Genomic DNA, 23015 nt, shown 5'->3' with positions numbered 1-23015 from the left:
AGCACAGCTTCTCTGGTCTCCTAAGAAGAGGCCTAGGACATAGTTCTGCATTTTACCCAGTTTCCCTGTGACCCATAGGGTTTTCTTTACTGTCCTTGATGAGGGATCACAGATGAAAGACAGAGCCCCATGGTGACTACTGTTTGTTACTAGCAATGAAAGCTGTAGCTTTAGAAAAAGAAGCAGAATTCTAGAAATGAGTAGAGAGGACCAGGAGGAACTGGATACCAGAAAAAAGGATTCTAAAGAGGATGTGTGTGTGTGTGTGTGTGTGTGTGTTGTGTGTATCTGTGTCCAGGGCAGAGAAGTGACGTTGGTGGTTCTTTAATTTGCTTTGGGTCCTGGCCACCCACTAGTCCTCTGGCAGCAACCAGAGAGTGCTAACTTCGGCCATCATTTGTAGTATGTGTCCTGGCCAAGTGATGTACTAATGCCGTTGAAACAAAAGAAAATAAAGAGTGTTTTTTTCTAACACACAAGCAAAGATGCAATATGCTGGATTAGTGTGACATTAGTTTTGTGGGAGATGAGGTATTTATACCAGTAATCGTAATACAAGGAGTTCAGTGAGGGTGCTGTACTGTGGGAGGAGAGACTCCCCTTCTTAGGTTCTCTAGAAGCTATATTGAGAGGGTAGATTGCATGTGGAGGGCTGGATCCGATGCAGGCACTAGGAAATTGTAGGTGAAGAAAGTTTTGGTGGAGAGAGAAACTCACAGGCTCAGTATCAGGTTGTCTTAGCTGACCACAACAAAATACCATAGGCTGGAGGGACACATTTACCTCCTGCAGCTCTGCATGCTAGGTGTCTGAGGTCAGAGTACCAGCACAGTCAGGCTTTCTGAGGGCCCTCTTTCTGGCTGTCTAGTTGTGTGCTCAAAAGCCTTTACTTTGCTTACTTAGTGTAATGGAGAGAGTGACACTTCTATTATTCCTGTAATAAGGCCACCAATCCACTGTCCTCAGAATGATGTGCATTAGAAAGGCTGCCATCACTCTCCAGGTGAATAGCTTTCCCTGGGCTATGCTACAGGAACAGTGCAGGCTCGAGAGTGCTGGCCTTAGACAGCTGTGAGTTCTAGGTCTGCCTCTACTTGTGATCAATGCAACCATCCAGCTAATTTAAGTTTAGAGTCTTTTCCATAAAACCAGTCGATGGAAGCTTTCAAGGTTTAAATGTAGACGCAATGTGTCCACACCTACAAAGCATAGGCAATGTTAGTTAGGGATACTGGATCAGCTCTCTGCCCTGAGTTTTCTGCTGGATCAGGAGCAGAGCTCCTACCCAGCCCAACAAATGCTTTTCAGCATCCCTCCCCCATTTCTTTAGAGCAGAGCATCTAGCAGAGGCTGGCTTCAATCATCAGCAAACTTACTGTCACCTGAGAAGCCACTGCTGAGGTTGCTCCCTGGCCTTGCTTGTGCAGGACAGAACTATGCAAACAGTGCTTGGGGTGCCAGCCAGGATCTTGTGGTGAGGTAGGAAATGCGCTCTGACAGTTCTGAAAAGAACATCCTTGCCTAAGTATGATCCAAGAAACACAGGTGAGTGGTGCAGAGCAACAGAAGCTTAGAACTCTGTCTGTGTGTCTCTGTGTCTGTGTTCACATAGCTTTGAGGCTACTGTGCTGGACTTGTCATTATGAAAAGTGTGAATGGCTCCCAATTCATATCCAGGATGCGCTTCCCTGACACACTTCAGGAAATCCTCAAGCACTGGAAGACATCCCAAGCAGCACAGTTGACAAGTTAGTTCAGCCAGGTGCAGCGGTGCACACTTGTGACTCCAGCACTTAGGAAGTTATAGTAGGAGGATCAGAAGTTCAAGGCCAGCCTGAGCTGAGGAGCATCAAAACTTTCCATGTCTCTCACCTACCACCCTAGCAGCAAACAGAAAAATGACTGCATTTTGGTGATACTCTGAGCCAGAGTCTAGAAGGGTGCCAGAACTGAGATTCTCAAGGTCCCTGAGCACCAACTAGGAAATTATGGTCTGGCTACAAGGAGAGCTCTGGAATCGTCTAGTAACACTGGTGTCTTCTGAGGTATAAAGGCACTCAGAGTCTTTTAGGACACTACGCTGCCAGGACCTCAGTAACTTTCATCTCGGACAAGTTGGCATTCAGGAGGCCCCAGCCTAGTCCCTCTATCTACACCATCTCAGTACTCAGGAGGCCCCAGCCTAGTCCCTCTATCCACACCATCTCAGTGCTCAGGAGGCCCTGAGCTAGTCCCTCTGTCTGCACCTTCTGAGGCCAACTCAGCAACGATTGCTATTATAAAGAGGATTCAAAAGATGTGGTCCAGGACCCCAGCCGGTCTAGGCTGGAGCTGGGTCTGGAAAATACCTAACTCCAAATGTTGTTGGCTTGATCTAGCCTCTCAGGCCATCCAGGCCACTGTGCACACAAGGCTGCCCATTCCTGGGTAGAGAAGTTCTCCTTACCAGTTCTAAGCTTACTCCCAAGACTGGCTGTTAGCCAGCGGTGTCTTGTGTGACAGTGCCAGCCCAGATAAAGATGAGCGTGATCCATGGCCATTTTAAACAGACTAAACCGACCAACATACACAGATTAAACTAACATAAAAGGCCTTTCTTCCAAAACACACACGTTTTTTGGCTCGGTATCACATGACCAGTTCTTGGTTATGTGCTGAGCTGTCAAGGGTTTGTTTCAAATGATGAGTTTTACGGATGTAAAAGAGAGGAATGGTTGGCGATGGAGCAGGACTCCCAGGAGTGAACCGCTGGAGCACGTGACTCCAAATGAGCACTGTCTTGCTATGGCTGAGCACCTGGCCGCCTTCCAGAGCAGGCACATAGGTTTCCAGTGCCTTAATCCCTTTCTTATTGGACATTTAAAATATATTTTCATAAAGATATCGTCTCAACATGTTTAAATAAAAGTGACTGGCAATAAACATTTTTATTGTTATTTTATGTGTATGAGTGTTTTGCCTGTTCACATGTCTGTGTACATATGTGGCTGGTGCAGGCAGAGGCCAGAAGAAGTGTCAAGTTCCCTAGCACTAGAGTGATAGGAATTGAACCTGGGCCCTCTGGAAGAGCAGCTCATGTTCTCAATTGTTGAGTCAGTGCTGTAATTTGCATTTTAAATATGCAGTTGTTATGACATCGGGACTTAACTGCCTCTGGCTCCTCAGGTTTTCCATCCTCTCTACTGGTACTCCCAGAAAAGGAGCGCGACTCATCCTCCTCTGCTGGAAATCTCTGCGACAGTTCCAGGGGTTTGACTCTTAGTGAATTTAACCACTTTCAGGTTTGTATTCACTTTAGAGACATCCTTGTGAACTTGATGAGAACATACTTTTTATGATCCATACATCTTTCGTGTACCTTTCTCCCAATGTGGTTACCTTTTAGTAGATTTTATTCTGGTAAGAACAGAGAGTTTCTGGGGATGTTGGGCTGGGGGTTAAGCAACAGTTCTCTATGCAGCCCCTCTAACATACTTTCCGTGTTTTTCAGGCTGACATACTTTAACTGGAATTCTTGATTGGTAAATTGGTAATGAATTATCTATATAATGAGTACTCACACATCCTTTATCAGGGTATGGTCTGTTTGGGGACCTCTCAATTTCAGAGTACAGAACTGACTCAGAGCGGCAACTTTCTCTTTCTAGGCAATGCTCACTTTAAACCTAACCTTTGGTCTTAATTAAAAAAGTAAATGCTGTCATAGAAAATATGTCTAAATACTAATACTTGTTATGGCCCTGGTATAATTCTGTCAAAAAACTGAATAAAAGGAGGAAGAGGGAGGAGGAAGAAAGACAGGAAGTAAGTGGAAGCAGGAAAGTGGGGCAGAGGTGAGCCTGCAGACTCACACCTGTGTGACAGCAGCTGTCCCACTCAAAGGTCCCCAAGAGTCATACAAACATGGAGAGCAGCCCGACCTCCTCCCCCTAAGAGGACTCCTTTTCTCCAACTCTGACCACCTGGGCTGCACAAGATCAAGCAAGGAAGGAACAATGCCAGCAGGCCTCTTGGCAGGGAGATGAGAACGCCACCACACATCTGAGAATCTACACTGCTCAGATTGGGCTGAGGAGCTAACGGCCAGAGAACTCTCCGTCCTTCGGAGAGGGCCATCTTCCTGCATGATTCAGGCCTGTTAGCCCAGGAAAGTCTGCACACTGAATGCAGTGCAGCAGTTCACAGTTCCGAAGCCAGTCCAGAAGAGCAGGGTTTCTGGTCTCGGCAGTTCAGGATCAGCAAGTCTGGGAAGAGTGCTGCAGAGAAGGTGTGAACTGACTACAGAAGGAAACAACAAGCCTGGCGGTGGTGGCGCACGCCTTTAATCCCAGCACTTGGGAGGCAGAGGCAGGCGGATCTCTGTGAGTTCGAGACCAGCCTGATCTACAAGAGCTATTTCCAGGACAGGCTCAAAAACCACAGAGAAACCCTGTCTCGAAAAAACAAAACAAAACAAAACAAAACAAAAAAAATCCAGAAGGAAACAACAGGGAAACAAATAAGAGAAGATTAAAATGATTTCAAAAAATAAAAGTTCAGAAGGTTGTCAAGAATCATCTTATGGAAGCTGAAATCTCTCTCTTTTCCCATTTGGTCTTGAGAGGATGACTATATTGTGATGGACTATCTTATTAATTATAATCAACTATCTTCACAATACTCCACACATTTAAAAATTACTTCTACATACACAATGATCCTCATATACCTGACATTGCAGAAGTAACTAGTTTCTTTCTTTCGTTTTTTTTTTTTCAAGACAGGGTTCTCTGTATAATAGTTCTGGCTGTCCTGGAGCTTGCTCTGTAGATCAGGCTGGCCTTAAACTCACAAAAATCCTCCTGCCTTTGCCTCTAGAGTGCTAGAATTAAAGGCAGGCTCAACCACACCTGGTTAGGAACTAATTTCTTAAGACAGCAAAAAAATATAAAATAATATAAGAAGGTAGGAAGTTAAAATATTTCTTTAAAACTGATTGTAAATAGTTAATATCAAACACATGTTACATTTTAAAGGTGACTTGATTACCTGAAAAATTCACTTTTTGAGGGGAATTGCACATTCTTGCCAGTACCAAAATGACAACACGAAGTCATAGGCTGCAGAAGGCTCATGTGGTAGCTTCTCTACTCCTTCTATACATGAGGGTTACAATCTATAAGCACTAGAGCAAAATCCACAGCTCTAGGGAATTCACCCACAAAAACAAAAAACCAGAAACTGAACAGAAACCCATTAAATTCTGATTTATCTATTTCCAAGAGGGATTCTGAACTTTCTACTTATTTAGGAGTAATCACAGAAATCTCTCTATTTTGTTTTATTTGTGGACAATATTTTCCCCCTAAGAAGGACTTACAGCAAGTTTCTAAATATTTACTGCCACCAAATATTACTAGCCTCACATCTATCACTGACTTTAAGAGAAAATTACCATGGCTGGAGAGATGGTTCAGTAGCTAAGAGCACTGGGTGCTTTTGTCGAGGGCCCAGGTTCAGGTCCCAGGGCTCATATGACATCTCACAGCCATCTATAACTCTAGTCAAAGGAGATAAGACACTCTTTGCTGGCTTCCTTGGGCACTGCATGCATGTGGTGCACAGACATACACGTAAGCAAAATACTCGTACACATAAAAATAAAATAAAGGAAAAAATAGACTGAGAATGAGAAAGACTACGACAGACTGAAGTGAATCCTAATCGGCAAATGCCCCAGACTGTGCTGAGGACAATGCCAGTTACACGTCATTGTGCCTAGCGTAGTGCCTGGTAAATGATAGCTTTCCCCCAAAAAGAATGAATGAATTTGGCTTCTAAAACCAAGCTATAAATTAGCTTTTGTTTCTAAGTTATTTCAGGAGCTTGTATCTATCACATCAGAGCCCAGGGGCTGCTCACCAGAAAGCTCTCAAGGCCCTCAGTTAATTCTGTCTTTGGATCTTTAAGGGGAGATGACGGAGCTCTTTGGCATTTTGGCACAGTGGTGTAGGGAGTCAGGTGTTTGCACATGTGTGTGCATATGTATGTAAGGGAGCAGCTTTGTTCAATATGCATTGAAAGCTGTCTGTCAGACTGAAGGGAAGAGCAGTTCTGTCCGTCAGTGTGGTGGTGTAAATGGAGCATAGGGGAATGAATGCAAATAGTTAAATCCCACCAGGGCAAATTCCTTGTGCCTACGATTCCCAATTTGTTTTTTTCCTTTTCTTGTTGTAAGAGACAAGATGTCCTTAACACAGGGGCAAAATAAGTGTCTAGACATCTAAATTCATTAAAACAGACAGCTAAGAGAGTCTGTAAATCATTGTTATTCTAGCAGAGAAGAAGCAAAGCAGTGCTGCATTCCTCTCCGCAGACCTGGGCCTATGCAATGCTGGAGCAGAAGCAGCAGCTATAGTGGCCAGGTTCATCAGTTAGTGTCCTTGCCAGCTTGTCATACCTGCAACCAAGGTTCATGACAGGAGCAATAGGACAAGAATGTCCTTGAGGCCAGAAACTTCTCCATTATTTTAAAGAAGATGGCAAACACTCCCCCTCCTCATTTCTTTAATCCAATGCTGTGTGGGGCGGGTGGGAGAGGTGGCTTTATTTTATTAACATCCCAGCAGAAAAATGAGAAGGTTCCGTCCACATATCAAAGCTTATCAAATTACGATGGAGGCAAGGAAACCGAAATGTTTCTTTGTCTAGTCCTGCAACCATTTTCTCCCTTTCCAAACTTGGCTCTTTCATAGGTATTTCTAGGCTGGGGTTAACTGCAAAATTCTTGTAGACTATATAAGAGGTAGTAGCCTCTGAGCAGTAGACTTCTGAGTGGTGGTTTTGGATTCAGTGCTGTGTAGCAGCAGTAGAAAATCCAGAAAGGAGGAAGACAGAGGGGAAAAAATAGAGAGGACGCCAGGGTCAAGAGAAACAAAATGTATAGTAGTTGGGGACTTGGTCTGACCTATATACTGCAAACTGGGTGGACTCCAGAGACAGGCCCCATCATGTAGGGAGGGCCTCTATATATTCCTATGGGGAAACTGAGAAGGCCCCTAACTACTTTCCTGAGGGAGGTCAGATATCTGCTAGAGTCACTAGCAGAGGAAAGGGAGAGAACCCCTGGGCAGGGTCTCTCACTCTGCTTCTAAGGGGAGAATAGTGACTTAGGACTATTGGTACTAGGTCTGGGTGCTGGGCATCCACTGTGGAGGGCTGACAACTACCGACCCATTCTCCAAATACTGGACTGTGAGCCATGTCTCACCAAGTCAGCCCCATGCTAACGGCACTAGAGACTCCTCATGTCCCAGAAGACAATCTCCAAGTCCTTGTCACCACATGTTCTTCATGACCTAGGCTCTGCCACATCTCAGGCTTAGGTCTTAGCTTTGCTCACATGCTACGCTTCAGTCATAATGAACAGCCCGCAGTTCCTTACCTGCCAGGCTCTTTCATAGTTCAAACCTTTGCTTGTACATTTTCATATGCATGTTCCCACCTTGTAATCCAGTGACTTCTGTTTTCATCTTATGTATCAGCACAAACATTGCTTCAGCTGTGAAATATCTCTATCATAGATGTGAGTTGTTCATTTTCTGTTTGAACCTCATTCTTCAGAACATTAGCAACATGAAGGCAAGGACTTGCTCTGTTTTGTGCCCCACTATCCTGGGTGTCAATCTTGCAATGTCTGCTGAAGGAAGCGCAGGCTCAACACTAATGCCATGTGTCTGCTCTGTGGACTCCCCAAAAGACAGTCTGGACTGTAGGCATTCCTGTGTCTCTCAGTGCATGGTTTAAACCACGGTGGGCATTTAGTAAAAGCTGACAAATGGGAAGGAATAACTGATAAATGTCTAAAGGGCCAAAAATTCAAAATACTGGCATCTCCTCAAGAATAAACCACCCTCTAGCCTTTTGTTGCCTGATAGAGACTCTTTTTGATTTTTCTTAAGTCTTCTGTGAGGATAAGAACTATAGTTTAAAAGAAGCACATTCTAAATTCCTTTCAAACACATCCTGCAGCAGAAGCTTGTGCTAGACCAGCTCACACACTTGCCCAACACTACAGGTTCTACAATTCCTCAGGGATCACACAAAGCTCTGCCTCCACTTTGGCTCCCATCAGAGGAGGGAGGCCTTCTTCAGAGAGCACTAGCAGACTCATCACAGTCACCATCACTCTGAGGGACTAATTTGGGTTTTCTATGTGCTTATGTATCTACATTCCACTTGCCACTGGGATGCAGTAATATGAGGGAAGACTGTTTGCCGAAAGCTCAAGATAAGGCATGGGGGGTGGGGACCAGCTCTAAGGCAGGAAGCAAGTCCTTTTCTCTCTGGCTACTAGGGCAGTTGGCTAGATGGTCTCTGAAGTTCTCCAAGTTTCAAGTTCCCAGACATCACCCTGTCCTGTGTTCTGAGCATGGGCACATGAACATGGCCTATGTTGCTTATACCTACAGATACTACATGTAAATAATGGTAAAAATGGTTAAGTGTAAAATACATATTTTTTCTTAAAAAGAAATGAAAGAAATTATTACATGAAATATTCCAATTCAAACTTCAAAGCCTAGGGTCTGATAATTAAAACCCAGTCTCTAAAAAAATAAAGAACATACATATATACTTTCATACATATAGACAGGCAGAGATACAGAGATACACACACATACACAGAGAGAGAGAGAGAGAGAGAGAGAGAAAGAGAGAGAGACAGAAAGACAGACAGACAGACAGAAGTGAGATTGATTCTGTTCTTTACAAATGGCAGGATGTAGGGAATGGGGACGAGAGTAAGTGGAAGCCAGAATTTACTAGCGCCTTCAAACACAAATACTCCAGTGGTCCTTGCCAGCAGAACTGGGTGAGTGTTCCTTCCCATAAGCTGCTGTGTGGTGAGAATGGCAGGGTTAACAAATGCAGAGCACAGGCTGATAGGTTTTTCTGGCCATAACCTAACAGCTGCCAGAGACTATGGGTGCATTCCATGGAGCATTTATGGGCTCACCAGCACTAGTCTATGACAATTTTATTTAATCATAAAAATATAATAGTAGTCAAATCTTTTTGTAGTTTCAGTTTACTGCTTTCTCAAGTAAAATAAATGGTCTCTCAGATTTCTTCTGCTTTCATCTCTCTGCTCTAAGAATAGTAGGATAAGGTTCCAATTAAAGCCCATTAAATGTTCACATTGATTCATGTGAGCCGTTTTCTAGTTTCTCTTCCTAACACAATCTCAATGCACCTCGCAGTAATCTCTGTGCTTTTCAGTTGGCTACACAGAGAGGAGATGTGTTTGGGCGTGAGGTCTTCGTGCCTCCCGCTTCTGTACCTACCTTCACTGCCTTCCAGACAAGCACACACTGCTGAGTTGTCAGGCAGGTCCAGCTGAACCAGCCATGCCAGACTGACTGGCCTAGGACTCCCTGGTCAGAGCAGTGTGTGAAATGACAGCCCAGAGGCCCAGCTATGGGAAGACAACCCTGTGCTTTGGGTCCAAGGAGGAACCTTGGAGGCAGGAGACAGAGATTTCTCCATCTTCTCAGCAGATGGGAGAAAATATCTGACAGCAGAGATAACCTACTTAAGATGGTAGGAAGTGTCAGAGCTGACTTGAGTGGACACAGGGGCTTTTTTCTTTAGGAGTAGGGAATCTGGAGGGAAACAACAATAGTTTTAACAATATTACAGGTTAGGCCGTGGAATGTTCTAATCACGAATTCACTGTGTATACCAATCACATGACATGCTATTAATAGGATCTACATATCACAGATATAAGGACATAGGTACTGGGAAGGCAAGTGGCTTGCCTAGGATCTCAGACTATAGAATGGAACAACTGTTAATATATTTACTCTGCCTGGTTTCAAAGCCCATCTTCCTTTCATCAGGCTTTAAGAGCAGGCTTATTAATTCCTTAAAGCAGGGACCTCATGAGGATTCCAGCACACCAGATACTATGAGGCAGCAAAGAAACAGCAGATTATAAGGCTGTGATGGTTTACTTGTCAACCTGATTCAATTGAGAGCTGCTGAGGATATTAGTAAAGCATTTCTGTGTGTCTGTGCGGGTGTTCCCACAGATGCCTACCTCAGGGTCGGGAGGGCATGCCCTGGACGTGAGCAGCACCATCCTAGAGGCTGGGCCCAGACAACAGAACAAAATGGGAATAAGAACAAGACCATGAGCAGAGGAACAATCTCTGCTTCTTGCTTTCATAAAGCAAGCATGCCTACTTCTCCTAACTGTCCTCTAGACTCACACCACAAACCTGCCCTCTCTGAAGTTGTTTTTGAGGTATTTTGTCACATTGTCAACAACAGAAAATCAGGATCAAAAGGCGGGGTTGTTGCCAATGACCTGACCATTGGATTCATGAACCTTTGGAACTAGTTTATGGAGGAAATTTGGAGACACAGGCTTCAGAAGCCATAGAATACTGCAAGCAGGGCTTAACAGGCAATTCTGCCAAGAGCTGAGAATGTTGACAGGAATGTGGAGATTACAGACTGTGTTCATGGAAGTTTCAGATGATAGTCAAGTACTCTGCTGGGAGCTGGGCTAGAACTCATGTGTGTTACATTCTGGTAAAGACTTACCTACATTTTATCCAAGCTCTGAGACTGAGGGAGGAGGAGTTTAAAGCGATAGACTAATTAGTCTCGTGGAGGAAATCTGAGGCAGTTCAGCATTTAGGCTGTGGTGTGGGTACCATTGCCTGCTTTTAGCCAAGTTTATAGAGAGAATTGGGAGCAAATGAAAGTGGGGAAAGTTCTGAAAAGCTTGTGGACTGGCAAGAAAAGGAACACAGTCAAAGTTGCTAGCAAGGAAGGCATGGGTATTAAGGAAATTCATATCATTAAAAATAGACTAAATACTCGGCACTAGGGCAAAGTAAAGAGGTCTTGAAGATACTTCAGGAATAAGGAGGATCATACCCTTTCAAGGACAGGAATATAAAAGGGTAAACTCATTTGAAAGCCCTTGCTCTAAGGAGAGAGCTCTGTAGTCCTGCACACTCAAGGTCATCTCAGGATATATGCGTCCACATCCAGCCTCCCATTCCACCCCAGGGATTTGAGTCCACTGTAGACACAGGTCAAGGCTAGGGGAGGGGTCACTACTGTTTGGCCCAGTGGCAGACTTTATCATACCTCAAGAGATGCTGGTTTTAAAGGTAAACGGGAGTTGTGGGGTCAGAGAGGCTTCCATCAAGATTTCAAAGGAAAGCCTGGGAGACCAAGAAATTTGTAGTAAGGCCAAAATCTCAGGAGAAGCCTTGAACGAATGATACATAAAGCTTTAAGAGTGGAGCTGAGGATGTAGTAGAGAGAGATTCAGGCAATGAAAAATGCCAACGATGTGTAATGTCTGCTGAGAAAATTGGAGGGAATGAACATGGCCAGACAAAGAGCAAGGTCATGTGGGCTGTCAGCCAATAAGGGCATGGAGGTAAGGCTGCCTAAGTCCTTTGATGCCTATGCACCCATCAAAGAGCTTCCTTCTAAACTGACTCACAGAAAGTCAGAGATTTGTGATACTGCCACCAACCTCAGGAGAGAAGACCACCTCAAAGATTTCTACTCCACAGCATAACACAACCAAACTGTAACCTGGCTAACAAGGTGGTATTTAATTTTTACAACAGCCTCATGAGTTAGGGCCATTGTCTCTGTCATAGCAGTTATGTCAACATTCAGATAGCCTGTCGTAGGCCAAGCACTCTCTGTGGGAGGAGGGGCTGGGATGAGACCATTGGCCTTTAGAGCTCCCTTCACACTGCTGCTTTCTCAAACACACAACTGGCCACACCCAGAACAAAGCTGTTTCCTTTGGGTCGCAAAGTCAGTAGTTATAGGTAGGACATTTTTTTTTAGAAAGATAAATTATGATGATGAAGAAATGGCTAAAGTAAATCTTAACTGAAAGCTTAGAAGATAGTTTGTCAGTAAGTAGAAGTGATGGATCTTTCAAAAGATGGACCAATTTGACCTTATCATCTCACCATCCAATATTTGTTCAAGACATAGTTATCCTATGTGCCTGGCACTGCCATATGTACCATTAATGAGGAATTTGTTCTTAAGGTATTTAACATTTTATCAGGGTAAAAAGACAAAATCAAGCAGATAAAGCAAATGAATTATCAGGGAAATAAATGAGGGTCAAGGAAAATAAATCACAGGAATTGAAAACAGTGACTGCATGCCTGATTCAAGGATTAGAACCTTGGCAGGTACTCTGGTAACAGGACAGGGAAGAACCAACTGTTTGGAAGTGAGCACCCGAAATCATGCTGACCTCTGAGGATGGTTCTAGGCAGAAAGCAGCCCTAGTAGAGATGAAGGGTGAGGCGTGCTTGAAGAACAGCCAGAAAGCCAGTGTAACTGGAGTATTTGTGTCACTATCCTTAAAAACGAACAGGGCTAGAGAGATGTTTGGGGGTTAAGAGCACTTACTGCTTTTTCAGAGGACTTGAGTTTGCTTCCCAGCACCCATGTCAGGTAGCTCACAACCACCTGTAACTCCAGCCAAGAGACCCCATTCCCATTTCTGGTTTTCTCAGGTACCCACATGAATGTGTGTATACTTACACACACACACATAAAAAAAAAAAAGAAAAAGAAAATGATTAAATTTATCTCAATGTTGGGCTGGTGACAGCTTTTACATCTTAGAAGTGTAAATTCATCTGTTATAGCTGGAAGAAGCAAGAGCTTTTTACCGGCAGAGCTATCTTGCTGGCCTACTTAATTCTTTTTATAGACAGGAAACTGAAGTCTGGAGATGGGCAGTGACTTGCCCAGGGCCACATACATATAGAAGGATCCTAGTACAACAATTATGGATCTTTCTGGGACAATGTTGATATAGTTTCCTTATTTCAGGAGACCTCAAGTGAAGACTATACTTTTACAGTCGATCTCTGGGTATTTTATTTAAAAACGTTCCTCAATGAACAAAGACACAGATTCAGAAAACCATTCATGAGTTAAACTGATGAGAGTCTTGAACTCTCATGTTTTGTGCACATATGACACCCAGCAGACTTCTTCAAGTGGACCAAAGATACCTGAGGCCTGTGAACTCTACGAACAACATGTGTCTGGGCTGGGCAATCCTTTGTCCATCTTCGGATGCTCTGAAGCAGGGACAGGTCTTAAAACAGACATGTAAATCACTGATCTTATGTCATTCCTACGGCTAAACTAATCCACGGAAGTAAGAAAGCAGAGGCTTAGTAACTTGTGCAGGATCACAGTGCTAGGGTGTCAAAGCCAGCCTATGCTTAGAATCACCATGGTATTTAGCTTTTTGCATGATTAAGTTCAAAATTTCAGTTGCAGAGTCATCCAGAGCCATTTAGAGCCTCCTTTTCTGAGACTGTGTCAGCCACAGCAGAAGCACCTGGAGCAACCGTGTCACATATCAGGAGGCAATCCCAGTAATGGTCCCTACACAACGAAGTGTGACAGTCTTAAGGTCTTGCTCTAAGTACTCAGGCTTGAGGCTGCATGCAGATTCCTGCACTGCCTGCTATCTGCTCTGCTTGTTCCTTGGCAAGGCAGCCACTATCAGGCCAGAAATTTCTTAGGATCTCTCAGGTGGTTTGTGGAGAAAAAAAAATGCCTAGTGACATATTGCACTGCACTAAAATTGTGTGGGGAAAACTCACAAATGATGAGGCAAGTGAAAGGTCTTTTTGTTTGGATCCTGTGAAGGGGGTGACTTTTCCTATAAATCACCAGAATTGGTGGCTGGCAAACTTCTTCATTCTAACACAGGCACATCACTATGTTTAGGCAAATATTACTTTTAAACAACAACAACAAACTTTTTTTTGTTTGTTTTTTCGAGACAGGGTTTCTCTGTAGCTTTGGGGCCTGTTCTGGAACTCACTCTGTAGACCAGACTGACCTCAAACTCACAGGTATCTGCCTGCCTCTGCCTCCCGAGTGCTGGGATTAAAGGTGTGCATCACCACTGCCCAGCACAAATATTATTTTTAATGATCTACCTCAAGTCTCTCAAGTGGCCCTCAAGTACCATGTTTTTCTCTGGTGCTATAATATTGAGAATAACCTGGCTCCAAAATGGTCCCATTAGTGAAATTCCTGAGTTTTTCCATCTCATGAAAAGAACTGTAGCCATCATAAGGAAGAACATGCAGAAAGGCGAACGCTCATGTGGCAGGTGAAGAATGAGGTGCTGACACCGGGAGAACAGGAAGGCCTTGAGTGGAGGACACTCTCAGCCCTCCATGGACCAGATGAGGCCAGTGCAGTGTACAAAGTAGGTGTGACCCAGGATTGATCATATGCCTTTGAGGAAGACAAAGAGTAAGATAAGGATGTTTGCCTGGGACTTAGGCTAGCTCTGAGTGTTCCAGAGGCTGGACAGTGGTTCTGGAAACTGCTAGGCAAGTACTCTATTTCTACCTTAACTGGCATTCTCAAAACACACTGAAGCTAGGGAACTTGAATGGTGAAAAGAGAGAACTGACTTCTACAAAGAGTTCTCTGATTTACACACACACACACACACACACAAATAAATATAACACCACAAAGAAAAGGCTGAGGCTGCAGCTCAGTGGCAAAGCACCTGCTAAGCAACATGCCACAACCTTAACTGCAGATGGAATAAGATGAGGACATTACTTATGTGTGCAGGAAAATGCCTGATACGAGCGCAACAGATTCCTTTCAGAAATTATCATAAAAAAATCTCCAGGCATGGTGATGCACACATTTAATCCCACCATACAAGAAACAAAGGTAAGAGGATCTCTCTGTGAGTTGGAAATCAGCCTGATTTAATCTATGTCCTGGACAACCAGAGATACATAGTGAGATCCTGTCTCAAAAACCAAGAAACAAGCTGCGTGGCGGTGGCACATAGCATTAATCCCAGCACTTGGGAGGCAGAGTCTGGCAGATCTCTCTGAGTTTGGGGCTAGCCTAGTCTACAGAGTGAGTTCTAGGATAGCCAGGGTTACAAAGAGAAACCCTGTCTCGAAAAACCAAACCAAACTAAACCAACCAACTAACCAACCAAACAACCTAACAAACAAACAAAAACAAGAACAAACAAAAAGCTTAGGTCATCAAATGATCTGGAAGACAGATATGACAGCTGTATGGTCCCCCTGCCTATTCTGGTCTTCCTAGAAGCCTCCAGGTGCTTCACACAAGTGCAGGGCAGATGAATACATGATCTATACCCCAGCTTGCTGAACTGTGGGTCGCGACCTTATTATGAGGTCACATAAACTACTAAAGTGACTGTGAAAAATGTGGCAACAGGAAAAGGTTTTCAACATGCAGTGATTAAAGATTAACGGGAATCAAACGTGATTATTCCAAGGTGATTCTGGCAGCATGTATCATACACTTTCACGACCACCTTGATTCTGAACATACAGCACGTGCACATTTTACTACACAGGTCTTTATACCCCCAGCAACAAGAAACATATCTGAAACACCTTGTCTCAGATTCAAACTATTGTATTGGATATGAAATAAAGTGTTTTTTACAATACAACCAATGTTTTCTGCTCTTACAGAGACATAATGGTTTACTTACAGAAAACAAAGACTTCTAATATTTTCCTACTGTTATATAAGTAATTAGAATATCTTTGAGTTGTATTGTGCTATAATGTTTGATTTCAAAAATTGCTGTTGGAGTTGCTGACTTGAGTTTCATAAAAAACTATGAAATTAATTTCTCTTCAGGTTAGGACAGAATTTCCAATAATTTCAAGGGCCCTGAAAATACTTTTTTAAGAAATTTAATTTTGAGATTCTATCTAATTACATTTCTTCCTTTTCTTTCCTCCCTTCAAAGTCTTCAATAGAGCCCCTCTGGCTTTCCTTCAAATTCGTGGCTTCTTTTTTTCACTAATTGTCATTGCATGCACATATGTATTTGCATATATTCCTAAATACAACCTGATGAGTAATGTTACTTGTATATACGTTTTCAGGGTTGACCTTTCAGTACTGAACAGTTTGTATGCTCTTCCCTGTGAAAGGCTACCCTTCCTGCTAAATGGACTTTTGCCATTTTGCATTATATTGTGTGTTTGTGCGTGTGTGTGTGTGTGATGGTCTTAATATTGATGATTATAAATAGCAATCAACTCTGAAAACCACTGAAGATGCTTTATGATCTACCGTATCAAATATTCAGCCAATATTAATTATTTATGTAAAAATAATCTAATTAGTATGCACATCTGCTCTAGTTTCTAGTAAATAGTATGCTTACATGTATACCAAGGATTGTTTTAAATTCCCTTACTGATAATAAGTTGTAATTTCCTTACAACTTATTATCAGTAAATATTGTATTTCTATACCTATTTTATAAACCTATGCACTCAGGGTCATGAAACAATTTCTTGGACAAAAAGGGATCGTGAGTTGAGAAAGTATAAAGCTCTGATCCATCTACTTCCTGGTACTGCAGAGAGGCTGGGCGGGCAGCTTGGCCAAAGCTATCCTTCCTTTCAATTATCCTAAGACTGTGGCTGGGATACCTGGAAGCTATCAGGCCTTTCAAAATGAGAAAGGCAGACACTAATCTAAATGAATATGCAAAGGTGCTTATTCCCAGGATAGTAATATTCAGGCAGTCATACAATCTTTCATTTGAGTTAATTTAATTATCAGACCAAATTTAATTATCCAATACAATGTAAATAAAGCGAAGAGCTGACAGCACATATTAATTATGTTCATTATAATAATTAAATGGAAAAGAATTTAGAAAGTCATGAAAATGCTGTAAATTACAGGGAAGCTTTTGATTAAAACATCATTTTAACTAGACACTGCAAACCTATAGGAAACAGATGATGGTTCAATCACACACAGGGCATTACTTTTATTATCTGGCTTGCTCTCCTGATCTGTGGTATCATGGGGCTCAGCCCTTCTAGTTAATTGACTAAGTGGTGGCAAATAAAAAAAAGTCAATCTTTTATGCAAAGCAGTTACCTAATTAAACAGATTTAGGCTGCAGCAAGATTCAGGACCCACTCCTACCTTTTAGATAAAGATGCTGCTTCCCCAGTAGGAAAGGAAGAACCCTCTCTTGAAAAACATGCCTGCAGATTAACATGAGACCTACCTGAGCTGAGGGTTATCTTTTCTCCATATAATCAATCCCTTGATTTAGAGAAGCTTGTGCAAGGCTGAGAACAGGGGTTGCTGGGAACAGGTACCGCTGGGCTGCTGCTGCCTGTGAGGTGAGGCTAGCCAGATGACCTTTAGGATAAAAGCTCCACAAAAATGGACATGGGGGTAAGAGCTTATAACTGCTCTTACCACACCTCCTGAACAAATGTTCACTTAGCAAATTGCAGGGTTTGTGATGGATAGAAAGGCAATCAAAAAGTTCCATTTTAGCAAGGTGGTGGTGGTGCACGTCTTTAATCCCAGCACTCAAGGGATAGAGGCAGGTGGATCTCTGTGAGTTTGAGGCTAGTCTGGTCTACAGAGTGAGTTCCAGGACAGACTCCAAAGCTGCACAGAGAAACCCTGTCTCGAACCCCCTCTGCCAAAAAAGTTCCATTTTAAAGGAAAGAAATACCTTTTTATCTGTAGAAAACTTCCCCACTTCACTGGATGCGGGTTTGTGGCTGTCTGCCTTATGCAGTCCTCCTTATGTAGACTAGCCCACAGAGCATGGCACAGAGATCACCACTTGGGCTGGGGGACCCAGCAGATAAGACAACTGTGGCTGGTGATGGCATGGCAGAGTAAACCGTAATAAGTTACCCATGAGAAGTCTGCTGTGTCTGCCAATGGTTCTCATTCTCCTCAGCCAATACTGGGAAAACTAAGGGGGCAGGCAGTTTATTAATTAGGCTGTCTGGTGTTGACAGGGCCTGGAGGAGTGTAAGGAGGATCTAAAAACCACAAAAGGTGGAGAGTCCTCCTGAAACCAGAATGCTGGTCGTCTACCGTTTTAGTCTCAGACTTTTTTTTTTCTTTTTTTGAGACAGGGTTTCTCTGTGTAGATTTGGAACCTGTCCTGGAACTCACTCTGTAGACCAGACCTTGAACTCTGCCTCATAAGTGCTGGGATTAAAGGCATACACCACTACTGACCAGCTTCGTCTCAGACTTTTAATGCTATAGGTTCAAGGTATTTTCAGGCAAGAGCATCTTACTACAACCTTTCTCATTCTATTCTTTTTCTTTTTTGTTTACCATGTGAAATAGACATAACATACAATTTAGTAGTTGGAACATTTTAGTCCTACAATTCAGCGGCATTACATATGCGCGTGTGCTCAGTGGCAATACAAACATGCACACACACACACAAATGTAAATGTCACTGCTCTCCAGAACCACTCTACTTTTCAACAGTTACAGATCCATAAATCTAAAGATAAAAGATTCATCTAAGATAGGTAGAAGCAGAGCTGAGCTAAAACCCAGGCCCTCTACTCGCTAAACTGTGATCTGGGTATTTTTATCTTCCTAGGATCCTTATGGGTCTCCTGGAATGAGACACACACATATGCCCAGACAGCCCATATTGGTATTTGCATTTGGAGGGAAGAATGAGAGTTTGTAGTACACTGCCATCTCGCATTGCTCAAGACACACATCACTGACCACCAGTGGGTGGGCCTGACTTTTCTTTTCTTTTCCTTTCTTCCCTCCCTCCTTCCCTCCCTCCCTCTCTCCTTTTTTCTCTCTCTTTCTTCTTTCTTTCCTTTCTTTCTTTCTTTCTTTCTTTCTTTCTTTCTTTCTTTCTTTCTTTCTTTCTTTCTTTCTTTCTTTTTTTTCTTTCTTTCTTTCTCTCTCTCTCTCTCTCTCTCTCTCTCTCTCTCTTTCCTCCCTCCCTCCCTCCCTCCCTCCCTCCCTCCCTCCCTCCCTCCCTCCCTCCCTCCCTCCCTTTTGTTTTTTTGAGACAGGCTTTCTCTGTGTAACAGTCCTGGCAGTCCTGTAACTCACATCATAGACCAGGCCAGGGTGGTCTTGAACTCACAGAGATCTGCTTGCCTCTGCCTCCTGAGTACTGGGATTACAGGCATGTACCACCATGCCCAGCCGCACCTGACTTTTTTAAGTCTCCTAGCACTGTTCATTGTTTCAGGAGGCTTAATGTACCTCTTAGATCCCATCTTCTACCCACCTACTTGAAGTAGGACTTAACTGTGGATGATGACAGCACTGTAGTGTGTGTGACAGACAACACATGGGTATAACAGAACCAAGGTCTACAGGTCAGGGGTGATGTTTACAAACTGCTTTGCTACAAATCTTTGCTTTTTACAATTACTACCTTTACTATCAGTTTCCAGTGTTTTGTATTTTAACACATTGTTTTCTCCTCGTAAACTGCTGTATTTCAGCAACTGTCTCAGGCAGACCTGACTTCACTGGTTCTCCTCCAGAGCAGAAGCAAAGGATCAGTTCAGTCCCTTGCCCTCGTGGGAGTCAAGATGCCAGAGCACAAGGTGCCAGAGCACAAGGTGCCGGAGCACAAGATCTGGTTTCTCTCACTTTTCTAATTTCATCCTCTGAGTGAGCTCATCTCTCAACAGTGACCTCCAAATCTTACTTCTAGAAGAAGTGGCCTGCTGGGGCAATGACTACTGCTGAAGCCGCCTGCTCCTCTACCATCTTCCCCCTCCTAAGTCTCCCTTCTCTTCCACTCCTACCTTAGTGCTCTCTCTATCCACTTCAGCTGCCTTTTTCCTTATCTCTTCAAATATATGTGCCTCTGTATCTGATCTCTCTGGTGAGACCAGAAACACCAAAGTGTGTGCTTATCTAAAAGGAGAGAACTACTGCGTGATGTAGCATCTGTAGAAAACTCAGAAACGCACAGATCTCCGCATTCCATAAACTTATCATAATGGAGCTGGTTTGTACAAAAAGTTTCAAAGCGCAGCAGCATGAAATGTGCTGAAAGAATGAAACTTTTGACGTGGCACTGCACACGGTCAAACAGCACACTCACAAACTAGCTCTTTACAAATGCAGCAGAGTGTCATGATGTACAGCACAAGCCACTTATGTGTAAAACAGGGAATTGTTAGGTAAACTATGAGTGTCACACAAGGTAAAGTCATTAAGAATGATATTCTGGTATAATATGAAGTATACAGGAAACAGTACATGTGCACATGTGCAATGAAGCCTGTTGATGACATCTCAGACGCTGGAGTCAGAAACACCAAGGATTCCATTTTACTCTCTATATTTTCTTTGTCTTTTTCATAACAAATAAGGACTGTTTTGTGGTCATAAACACTAGATGAAATGTTAAAGTGATATAAAAATCATTTAGTAGACTGACACACACAAAGGGAAGAAATCCACACAGAACAGTCCCCTCACTTATCTTTTCCTCAGTATTTTTTTTTAAATATTTTTTTTTATTGTGTGTACAGCATTCCTTCCATGTGTGCCCACAAACCAGAAGGGGCACCAGATCTCATTACAGATGGTTGTGAGCCACCATGTGGTTGCTGGGAATTGAACTCAGGACCTCTGGAAGAGCAGTCAGTACTCTCAACCACTGAGCCACCTCTCCAGCCCTTCCTCAGTAGTTTTTAAAAGTTTTGTCAACCTAATGGGCCAGACCCTGAGAAAGGATAAAACCCTGGCTGTTTGCAAGGGAACAAGCTTCCTGGGTATTTCTATGTGGGGATGTGACAATAATTGCCTTCTGGCAACAGGCTCTCGGCAAAGGAATTGTTTTTAATTTTGTATATATTACTATTCCTAGATCTTCAATATTTTAACCACAAGAATGTTTTTCTAAAATGGACTGTCCATTTCTTGCCATTCTTACAGAGAATGCACCAAAGGTCCACTTTGTCTCCACGCTTACTAAGAGCCAAATGCTCCTGTGAACCTACAAGGCTGTGGCTGTGGCCTTCTGACTTGTTCTCTCTGTCCTTTCCTCCTCACTGGACATGAAGTGGCAGCTCTCAGTGCACAACTTCTTGTCTTGGATGTGTCTCTGACAGCACACCCATCTCTTCTCTCGCCTTCCTCTAGTGTGTTCTAGGCTGGTATATCTAATAGGTACATTTATTTGAGATTTGATTAAAATAAAAACCAGTAAGTTTAGAGTAAAAGCTAGTGGGCTGTTAGGATCTTTTTCTCAGTTATAATCTATACAATCATTTTTCTGTCTAGATAAAACTATATAAATTAGGTGGTTAAGAAATAGTTTGATATGTTAGCTGTGCCATAATTTATTTAAAAATAAAGTAGGAAGGAGAAGGTGATTTATTATCATCTTCCAATTCGTAACAAACAAAATTCCACATTTATAAAGCAGGAGAATGCATTCACAGAAGAACCTTTACTCAGAAACCAAATAAAGCAGCCAGGAACAAAACTATACCTGTCAGTCAAGCAGGAGAAGTCAGAATCTTGCACTCTAAGGTTCTGCCCCAAACATCTGGAAACCTCTGAACACCCAGGCAGAGGAAGGCCAAGGACAGCTTTATATGTTTTACTAAGTGACCTGAGCCAAGAGATGCAGACTCTTCCTTCTCACGGTGAGGGCATCAGAGTGTGGGAGTGGAAGCTGACTGTATAGGAGGGAATGGAAGCTTCTGTAGAAAAGATTTTACCTTTATAGCTCTAAGAGGAGGCCCTTGGGCTATCTGGTGCAGATCAAATATCTTCAGAGAGATAATGCCATCAACATAGCCTGGGAGCCTGGTTAAGGGCCTTTACACAGGACAGATGGGTTCCAGCAGGCCAGCCTGCCTTTTATCACTCCAATACCTCACACCCTCATTGCTGGGAGTAATCAAAGGTAACTTCCAGAGCCTCTTACCTGGTTATCTGGGTGGTTGACAGTGAAGTAGCCCACACAGACGATGACCTCATGAAGGAGGCTTTCACAGGAGACTTGGTTGCAGTGGCCCAGCAAGGAGCTAGCCATGTGACGGAATGCAAGGGACAAGCCCTCTGCCCCTACAATAGACTGACAGACAAGGAACAGTTAGAACTCCCAGCCCAGGAAGAGCCAGGGCTGCACATCATATAGCAAGACAAGGCTCTGCACACTCTCTGCTATGCAGCTAGAGGAGCATGACATCTCGTTCTCGTCTTGTTTTAAACATTTATAGCATGTATTGAACAACAGAGCTCCTGTTCCTTGAAAAGTGGAGAAAGGGACTAAGGGTACAAGTTATAGATGTTCTGAACTTTCAAACAGCCTAGGTGTCAAATGTAAGGAAGTTTGCTTGAACCTGGAACTTTATCTTTTTATTTTATTTTTAAAGTTTCTATATTATTTTTTAATTGGAATTTTTCATACACTAAAATGTTTTTCCCTTTCCAAACTTTCCCAGAATCTTCAGACCCACCTCTACACTTTGTTTTTTTTTTTTTTTAAACAAAACCAAAAACAAATGAGAAACACATACAGCACTCCCCAAAGGAATCCAAAATATACAAGTAAAAGACCAATAAGACAAAATGCCCAAATGAAGCAATATGAGACAAAAATATCATGAACCTGATATATTTCTACAGTACTATGGGTGCTCAGGTGTTCTTAATCTAGTAAATGGTCAAAATAAATGTAATGTTTAACCTGAAGGACAGAAAATAGGATCAAGACACTGTCCACCTAAAACAGTTACTTAGTTCATGCTTAATAACTTATATTTTCTCATTTGTCAAGAATTCTTATTGTAGAAAATATGCAGACGTGTATAAACACTAAAATTTATCTGTGAATGTACCATGTAAGCTAATTTCTAACATTTTTTCAGAAGGGAAGAAGTATATTCTTGTACATAGCGAAGACATTTAGTGTTTTTGTAGGCTCTGGGGATTGTACCCAGGGCCTCACACATGTTAAGAAGACACTGACCACTGGGCTATATTCCCCACCTTTGTATATAGAGATAAATACCTATTTGTAGTTATTTACTTATGTTCAAATAGAAAATAAATCTAAATAAGAATTGTTATTCAAAAAAAAGAATTGTTATTCAAATAAATAGTGCTCTAAA

General features: G+C 42.7%; 1 protein-coding gene across 4 annotated transcripts in view; it reads right to left on the bottom strand.

The window, feature by feature from the left end:
• Scaper (S-phase cyclin A associated protein in the ER) overlaps nucleotides 1–23015 on the bottom strand; it is a 467165-nt gene that overhangs the window by 9463 nt on the left and 434687 nt on the right. For all 4 annotated transcript variants that reach the window (XM_050119436.1, XM_050119434.1, XM_050119435.1 and 1 more), the window contains one exon: nucleotides 21827–21976. In XM_050119436.1, coding sequence (XP_049975393.1) covers nucleotides 21827–21976 — 150 coding nt within the window. The remainder of the gene's footprint in view (nucleotides 1–21826; nucleotides 21977–23015) is intronic.

Source organism: Alexandromys fortis, unplaced genomic scaffold (assembly GCF_014885135.2).
Source record: "Alexandromys fortis isolate MF-2015 unplaced genomic scaffold, M_Fortis_MF-2015_v1.1 scaffold_167, whole genome shotgun sequence".
Classification (NCBI taxonomy): Eukaryota; Metazoa; Chordata; class Mammalia; order Rodentia; family Cricetidae; genus Alexandromys; species Alexandromys fortis.
This window is presented reverse-complemented; position numbering and strand designations above follow the sequence as displayed.